The sequence below is a fragment of the Salvelinus namaycush genome, chromosome 39, assembly GCF_016432855.1.
Source record: "Salvelinus namaycush isolate Seneca chromosome 39, SaNama_1.0, whole genome shotgun sequence".
NCBI lineage: Eukaryota > Metazoa > Chordata > Actinopteri > Salmoniformes > Salmonidae > Salvelinus > Salvelinus namaycush.
The window spans coordinates 4,366,568-4,375,726 of NC_052345.1; the positions used below are offsets into that span (position 1 = coordinate 4,366,568).

Sequence of the window (9,159 nt, forward strand, 5' to 3'; positions counted from 1 at the left end):
CAAAGCAAGTGAAATAGATAATAAACAAAAGTGAAATAAACAATAAAAAGTTAACAGTAAACATTACACCCACAAAAGTTCCAAAGGAATAGAGACATTTCAAATGTCATATTATGTTTCTCTCTCTCACTCTCACTCTCTCTCTGTTAATTAGTCTCTCTATTTTGCCCCCCCCCCCTCTTACAGCCAACATAGTAAGGTCTGTGTTTATGGTGACCATGTGTCTGACTAGGGGTGTATGGGCAAAAGTGTGTGAGTGAGTACATTTTGAGTAAGCATGTGTTTGTATGAAGTAGCCATGTATGTGTCCATAAGTTTGTATGAAGAAGTGTGTGTGTGTCTGTGTCTGCAGGTTTGGGAGTGTATGCATACATCCGTGTCTGTGTGTGTGATACACACTCCATACACTCTCACAAAGCCATAGTTTGTGTTTGTATGCAGTAGCCAGGTTCGTGGGTGTCCAGCCGTTTAAAGCCAGGGCGGTTTTCATGGGCTGGAGACACTGCCATAAACACACACACACACGCACGCACTCACACACACACACACCAATGCCATAAACACACACGCACGCACTCACACACACACACACCAATGCCATAAACACACACGCACGCACGCACTCACACACACACACACCAATGCCATAAACACACACGCACGCACTCACACACACACACACACACACCAATGCCATAAACACTGGGGAGAGGCTAGACGTGCTTCTCAATCATCCCAGGATGGAGTGACTGTGGGTGGGCTAAGACAGGACCTCGCTCAGGACTCAGGCCCACTGTGTGTGTGCTCACCAAGCATACAGTGAATGTAGCCACTATGAAGGGGCTGTGTGTGTGACTGGGCAGGGTTTCATCACAGTGACATTGCAGTCTCTATGGGGTGATGGTTGTATGCTCTGGTTGAGGGGAATAGGGAGGGAGACCCAGTCAGAGAGGTTATGGGGTCTGTGTTTGACTCTACTTGTTGTGTTCTCTGATGTCATGAGGGAAGGCAACAACGGGAGATTTCTTTCCTGTGGTGGATTGGGAAGGGGAAGTTTTTTGATGGCTTGGATTGTGTGTTTGTGCGTGAATACTGACATTTAAGGATAAGAATAATCAGACTCTGACAGCATGAAACAGCCAATAGACTTGGGCGTGTGGAAATGATGCTCAGAAATAAATGATTTAATCTTGTCCAGGTTTTTGACCGCTGCTGATTCGTTACTCTGAAAATATGACACATTTTCCTTCCCAGAAAAGTCTCAACCAACCAACACTAACATCTCTCTTTTTCTTTGTGTTTCAGATTACACAAGGACTCCACCACCATGGCGCCCTTCCTCCCCCTCCTCCTCCTCCTCTCCTCCTCTTCCTCTGTTCTCTCCAGTGACTGTCCAGAGGATTGCTCCTGTCAGGCCCAGGGTTCCATCTTCTGCATCCAGCGTCGTTCCACGGTCGTCCCCCGCGGCCTCCCTTCCTCTGTGAAACATCTCTACGTCTTCCAGAACGGCATCAATACTTTAGCCCAAGATGACTTCACAGGTAGGTGGCGTCCAGGTTAGAGAAGTGGGCCGGCAACTGGAAGGTTTCCAGTTCTAATCTCATGTGTGACAGGAAAATATTTGTTTAGGAGTGGGCCGGCAAATGGAGTGTTGCTGGATCAGTGTCCTGGATGCCATTTCCTGCTGTTGTGCCCTTGAGCAAGGCACTTGACCCCTGAACTGCTACCCTCTGCTTGAACCTTTCCAACCTCTGTATGTTTGTCTTTCGAGGGTTTGGAATAAAGTAGAACACAAGTTTTTCCATTGTAAATCCGTATGCATTGGAATATAAAGTAATCTTCATCTTCTTCTTCTTTAGGCCTGGGGCAACTGGAGATGCTGGACCTGTCCCAGAATAAACTCACGGAGGTCCCGGATGGTGTCTTTGAAACGCTATCTTCGCTGAGGAATCTCGATTTGTCCGCAAACTACATTACCCACATCTCCAAGGATAGCTTCTCCGGATTGGTGCAACTCGAGAGGCTGTATCTCCACGGCAACCGCATCAAGAGCATCCAATCGGATGCCTTCGAGGTTCTGGAGGATCTTCTGGAACTGAAGCTCCAGGGGAACCAGTTGACCGGTCTCCCAATGCTCCGTCTCCCCAGGCTTCTCCTCCTTGATCTCAGCTTCAACTCTCTCCCGACGCTGGGTCCCCAAGACCTCCAGACCCCCCACCTCGAGTCGCTCAAAGTGGCTGCGTTGGGGCTCACCACCCTGGACTCGGATCTGATGGCCTCCCTGGGGAACCTCCATGACCTTGATGTGTCCCAGAACCAGCTGGAGGGGATGCCTGAAGCATTGAAGGCCACCCGGGGGCTGATCAGGCTCAGCCTGGCTGCCAACCCCATTGGGGAGCTCCGGAACGAGGACTTCCAGGTAAATACATTTTCTTAAAAATGTGTCAAATATTCCTGTAATTGATGGGTCAATAACACATGGCTTATTCCCTGAAACTGCTCCATGGGATTTACTATGTCAAGCCTCTGGTCCAACCTATCCAAACTGCCTGTGTATGTTTTTTAGTGGGGTTGGGATCATTTGTGAACATTGGACAATAAAGTGTTCTTCTTTTTCTTCTTCTTTTCCAGAGTCTGCTGGGTCTCCAGGAGCTGGATATCAGTGGGCTGAACCTCCAGGGCTTGCCCCAGGGTTTCTTCCAGCTCTTCCCCAGGCTGGGGCACCTCACGGCGGCCGAGAATCCCTTCAACTGTCTCTGTCCTCTGGCCTGGTTCCCTGGCTGGCTGAAAGAGAAGAATGTGGATCTGGGACGCACAGAGGAGACAAGGTGTCACTTCCCACCAGTGAATGCTGGCAAGGTATTGTCTTAATATTTTGTCATTCTAATACTAAATATATTTTATTTATTTTTCCTGTATAACACATTTAGTTGCTGGCTTGTATGAAATGGGATACAAATAAAGTTTGATTTGATTTGAAGGTGCTGGCGGAGCTGGACCATCCAGATTTCGGCTGTCCACCTACGACCACTGTCATGACGAATGCCCTAGGGGAGGGGAGTACTTCCGCACCCCCCATTCCGACTACATCCCCTGGAAACACACATACCAACGCCATCCCCCCACCTCCGCCATTCCCTAGTGATGAACCATCCTCAACGGAGACAGACATTGAGAGTCGTCCCCCTCCTCCAGCTTCTCCGACTTCCGCTTTCAGGGACCAGGGGGATGAGGGCCACATCTGCCCGCCGAACATCTGCCTCAATGGGGGTACGTGCCGCTTCGATCCTCTGGGACAGCTTGGATGTCTCTGTCCCCGCGGAACTCTGGGCCTGTACTGCGAGAACCTGGAGTCGTCTAACCACAACCAGCCATCTCTCCAAACTTCCGCACCAGAGGTTTTGGCATCCATGGTCGCCCCCATTGTAACCTCTGATCCCAATGACATCAGTTCCCGTCAGGTGACCTCCACGTCCATCCTCCTCGACCTGCACCGTTTCCTCGAGACGAGGCCGCACATCCGCGGGATTAAGCTGACCTACCGGAACCTCTCAGGGCCCGACCGGCGCCCCATGTCCCTCAGCGTCCCCGCCTCATACCCAGAATACACCCTGCGAGGGCTCCGGCCCAACTGTACCTACTCTGTGTGCGCCAGCCCCCTGGCAGAGAGGGTGAACGGGGGTGGAGGCGGTGGAGGTAGCCCTACCGAGGGAGGGTCTTGTATGGAGGCTCGTACCGAGGGAGGTCCCCAAGCTTCGTCCTTGGAGCCCCAGGTGGATGATCAGAGCCAGCTCACCTACACCCTCATCCCAGCCTTGGCTGCTCTCGCCCTGGTCACGGGGGTGGCGGTGGTGGCCATCCTGGTTCTTTTCCTCCGGAGGAGACGGGCTCACATGGCACTGGAAGGGGGTGAGATGGGATCAATGGAACTGGAGGGCCTTAAGGGTTGTCTGGAGAACGGCGTGGGGAACGGGGGCACCCTTCCCCACAAGGGAGCGGATATCGCCCCCTGTCACACCTCCACCCTGACCCAGCCACAAAATGGCGGATCGTCACATCCCCTTCCACAAAATGGTGGTTTAGAATATGAGGCCCCCCTCATGAAGGGACAGGGGCACTGTCCATCGAATAATAATGTGGCATCCTTGAAGCCATCGTATTTCTAGAAACTCAGTCTGTTGTCATAATGGATTTCTTAATATTTCTCAATGAGACTCAATGCACTCAATGACATTCAGAGCTATGGAATGGAACAGAAGTAACTACCCCTGTAGAGGGTAACGCTACGCCCCGTTATCTCTAAGTGGATGGGAGGACTCTACCATTATGGGGCAGTGAAAGGGGGGTGTTTTAGCTCATCCAGCAGAGTTCAAGTTGATAGAAATGTAACAAGTATTGAAACCTGAAGTGCAATCGCCATGCCAAAAAGGGTCTATCTTATAATCGGACTGAAAACGGAAGTGCCTTCTTGCATTGACATGATATGCTGTAATAATGATGCTTTTATTTTTTAAATGTTGATGTTTTTAAAAGAACTGCATTGAATGAGTTACAATCCTGTTGCTGGATCAGGAGATTGGGAGAGCGGGGTTTGTGGAGGTATGGGGAAGGCACAGAGTCAAGGTTTGGAGGAGTAGAGGTGGAGATAGAAACACAGGTGTGTGTGTGCTCTGTAGACTGTTCAGCACTTCTTGAAATGAACGAGGCACCCCTCCCCACCTGCCCCCTGGCAGAACTTGCACTGAAGAGAAACTCTCTGCAACATTACAGCCCTTCCCAGAGACTTAACCTAAGGTAGTGAAATGCTGATTTTGTAGAGATGGTACCACGGACAGAATACAGTTTTAGACGACATTACCACCGGTCAGATTTCCCTTCATCCTGCTACAGCCCCCCCCCCCCCCCCCCACGAACTGGTATTATCAACCCCCACCAGGGTTGATCAACTTGCTGTGAAAGGCATGTGGACTAAATGAAGAGAAAAGGCAAGGAGACCCTATTCCCTTTAAGTGTGCTACTTTTGACCATTAAAATTGACATTTGAGTCATTTAGCAGACGCTGTTATCCAGAGTGACTTACAGTTGGTGCGTTCATCTTATGGTAGCTAGGTGGGACAACCACATATCACAGTCGTAGTGAGTACGTTTTTCCTCAATAAAGAAGTTATCAGGCAAGTAGTCGGAGAAAACGAATGCAGTCGGAAAGGACTAGTGCTCTGGTCAAAAGTAGTGCACTATATAGGGAATAGGGTGTCACTTGGGACGCAGCCTCTGTCCTTAGTGGCGTGGTCAGTAGCTGTGACGGACGCTATTTGAAGATTGTTGTTGTCGAGCAGGTTCCATATGATGTTTTTGTAATGTGTTTTGTATGTATTTTTTATCGTTGATTTCTCTGTTGCTGTCATGCTGTTTCTCCAGTCTTGTTGTAGTCAGAAATGTTGATGCTGTATTGAATTGTGCTGTTCCCTCGACACGGCAAAGGGTTGGGGTCCATTTAATTTCAATTCAGAAAGTTTAGAATTGAAAGGGTTCATTTACTATTAAAGATGAGTTTTCCTTTGTTAAATAGGTCCTTCCAATTCACCTGAATTTACTGAATTTAGATTCAATTTACCCCTACCCAAAACGCTTCAAATTTTGATCATGTAAAAATTGTTCACCAAGTAAATGTTAATAAGAAGTTTCAGAAACAGCACAGACTCTAAACTCTAAACTCCCACACTCTTCTTCTTTACTGTCTAAAACCAGTCTGCCAACTACAATAGCCTGTCAAAGCTACATAAGGACACGGTTAGTTCCAGAAACCTCAATCCTTGTCCCAAATGACACCCTATTCTCTACATAGCACACTACTTATGAACAGAGTCCTATGGGCCCTGGTCAGAAGTAGTGTACTTTAGAGAATTGGGGTGCCATTTGGGACGCAAACCTAGTCTCTTTTTGAACGCTCAAGCTCCAAAACTGTCCTCAAAGCTCTGTCACCGCAAACCCTGAGCCATTAAAGTGGCACACACACATGCTGAAAAAAGCACCAGAGTTCAAAGACTTTGAGAGCAATTTACTATATGTGTCGAAGGAGTGGAAACCAGTCATTTCCTTGACTTGCTACTGACTGTGGCGTTTTGAAGATATGGCCGCAGTTAGCCAATGAGATCCTCAGTAGCTTTTTATTGTTTTATTCTCTCTCTTTCTATTTTTCTCTTTCTGTGTCTCTGTTTTTGTCTCTCTCTGCTTCTCTATCTCTCTGCCTCTCTCTCTCTGACTGTCATTCTCTCTCTCTCCCTGTTTCCCCATCTCTTTCTCTCTCTCTTTTTCTCTTTATTCTATTTTCTTCCTCTCGTTCTCTTTCCTTTTCTTTTTTCTCTCTCTCTTTTGTTTCCTTCACCCCTCCCTTTGTCTCGGTCAGCAAGGTTCTTGGCTGTGTTTTCGGGCCTGTTTTGCTTGCCTGCAGCCAACTAGACTATGAAAAGTTCATACGGAATGAAAAGTTCAACCGGAATGTAAATCACGCCGTTCTGATATATTTATCTTTGTTTCCTGTCTTGGAGAATGGGAAGTACAAATGTGTCACCATTCAATTTCTTTTTCTGTTTTCTTTCTCTCATTTTTGTTGTTGTTCTTTTCTTTTCTTGATCCCTCTCTGTCTGTCTCTCTGCCTGTCTGTCTCTCTCTATGCCTGTCTGTCTCTCTCTCTGCCTCTCTGTCTCTCTCTATGCCTGTCTGTCTCTCTCTCTGCCTCTCTGTCTCTCTCTCTGCCTGTCTGTCGCTCTCTCTGCCTGTCTCTCTCTCTGCTTGTCTGTCTCTCTCTGCCTGTCTGTCTCTCTCTCTGCCTGTCTGTCTCTCTCTCTGCCTGTCTCTCTCTCTGCTTGTCTGTCTCTCTCTCTGCCTGTCTGTCTCTGCCTGTCTGTCTCTCTCTCTGCCTGTCTCTCTCTCTGCCTGTCTGTCTCTCTCTCTGCTTGTCTGTCTCTCTCTCTGCCTGTCTCTCTGCCTGTCTCTCTGTCTCTCTCTCTGTCTGTCTGTCTGTCTCTCTCTCTGCCTGTCTCTCTGTCTCTCTCTCTGCCTGTCTCTCTCTCTGCCTGTCTGTCTCTCTCTCTGCCTGTCTGTCTCTCTCTCTGCCTGTCTGTCTCTTTCTCTGCCTGTCTGTCTCTCTCTCTGCCTGTCTCTCTGTCTCTCTCTCTGTATGTCTCTCTGTCTCTCTCTCTGCCTGTCGGTCTCTCTCTCTGCCTGTCTCTCTGTCTCTCTCTCTGCCTGTCTCTCTGTCTCTCTCTCTGTATGTCTCTCTGTCTCTCTCTCTGCCTGTCTGTCTCTCTCTCTGCCTGTCTCTCTGTTGTTGTTGTTGTAACACTTACCCGTAAGGAACATGTGCCTATTTCTGTGACATACTCTACAATCTCACTACACCAGTTTATGTCTTGGTAGTTAGAAAACAGTTTCTCTGTGTGTGTGTGTGTGTGTGTGTGTGTGTGTGTGTGTGTGTGTGTGTGTGTGTGTGTGTGTGTGTGTGTGTGTGTGTGTGTGTGTGTGTGTGTGTGTGTGTGTGTGTGTATGTATGTATGTATGTATATATGTATATATGTATATATGTATATATATATGTATGTATATATATGTGTGTGGCCAAAAAAAAGGACATTCAATATTTTAATCCAGCCCAGGTATTCATCCCTATTCTCCATCAACCATCTTATTTTCTACTGCCTGTCTTCTTTCTCTCCTTCTTTTACTGTCTTTCTTCATGCTCTCAATCATCCAACAGAAACCAAGAACCATACGCTCATATATCTGTTCACTAAAACCTCAACTGGAAGAAGAAATCCTATACAGCTTTATATACTGTAGCATGAGGGACCGCACATTTTTGAAATATTTTCAACTTGCTTTGTTACGTTCTCTATTCATTTTGGGAAAGCCTTTGTCTTATTATTTTAATGTTTTGTTTTTCTGTAAAAAAGTGTTTATGTTTTGGATATGAAATGACATAAAAAAAAGAATATGAAAAAAATATATTGGTCATATCTTGGTCAGTGACTCTCTAGCCTGGTTTATACCTTGTTCTAGCATGTGGACTGTGTTCAGATCGTGCACACGATTACAAGAAGCATTGTGATCTGATTGTGATCAGATCTTATAAGTGTAAACAGAAAGATCAGGTCAAGATCAGAATGAAGGTCGCATGTTAACGGCAGGTATAAACAGGGCTTCTGTCTTTTAGGTTATTGACACCATAGACATATACATCATTGTGTGAGACCAAGTGTATCATAAAACACTCACAAATACTACAGTACAGTACACACACGTACTACATACACATACTACACATTTATTACATCAGTTACTAAATCCCCTTTAAACTCCTCACAGTAGTCAATATGGACCAAACACATTCACTACACATTACATCAGTTACTAAATCCCCTTTAAACTCCCCACAGTAGTCAATATGGACCAAACACATTCACTACACATTAAATCAGTTACTAAATCCCCTTTAAACTCCCCACAGTAGTCAATATGGACCAAACACATTCACTACACATTAAATCAGTTACTAAATCCCCTTTAAACTCCTCACAGTAGTCAATATGGACCAAACACATTTACTACACATTTATTACATCGTCACTAAATCCCCTTTACACTCCTCACAGTAGTCAATATGGACCAAACACATTTACTACACATTACATCAGTTACTAAATCCCCTTTAAACTCCTCACAGTAGTCAATATGGACCAAACACATTCACTACACATTACATCAGTTACTAAATCCCCTTTAAACTCCCCACAGTAGTCAATATGGACCAAACACATTCACTACACATTACATCAGTTACTAAATCCCCTTTAAACTCCCCACAGTAGTCATTATGGACCAAACACATTCACTACTGTACATACTATACACTGTACATAACCTTAATACATGACTTCACCTCAGGTCCTCATACAGTAAATACGGGTTGAATGTTACACACAGTGCTTAATGACCCTAGTAATATAAGCATTAGGGCATTAGTCAGTCTTTCCTACTGACTGGGGATTTAAGGAACGACAGACAGATGTGTGTTGCCAGCTTGTTGCAAGGCCATTCCCAGAAATTATAGCTAGGAATACACGCACGCACGCACACACACACACACACACACACACACAC

General features: G+C 46.3%; 1 protein-coding gene across 1 annotated transcript in view; it reads left to right on the top strand.

Moving 5' to 3' along the window:
• Positions 1 to 6,266, top strand: part of vasna (vasorin a) — a 30,296-nt gene extending 24,030 nt beyond the window's left edge. Inside the window, exons 2-5 of the mRNA XM_038979351.1 lie at positions 1,306 to 1,541; positions 1,860 to 2,419; positions 2,632 to 2,859; positions 2,982 to 6,266. Coding sequence (XP_038835279.1) covers positions 1,328 to 1,541; positions 1,860 to 2,419; positions 2,632 to 2,859; positions 2,982 to 4,166 — 2,187 coding nt within the window. The 5' untranslated portion in view covers positions 1,306 to 1,327 and the 3' untranslated portion in view covers positions 4,167 to 6,266. The remainder of the gene's footprint in view (positions 1 to 1,305; positions 1,542 to 1,859; positions 2,420 to 2,631; positions 2,860 to 2,981) is intronic.
• Positions 6,267 to 9,159: the final 2,893 nt, after the last annotated feature.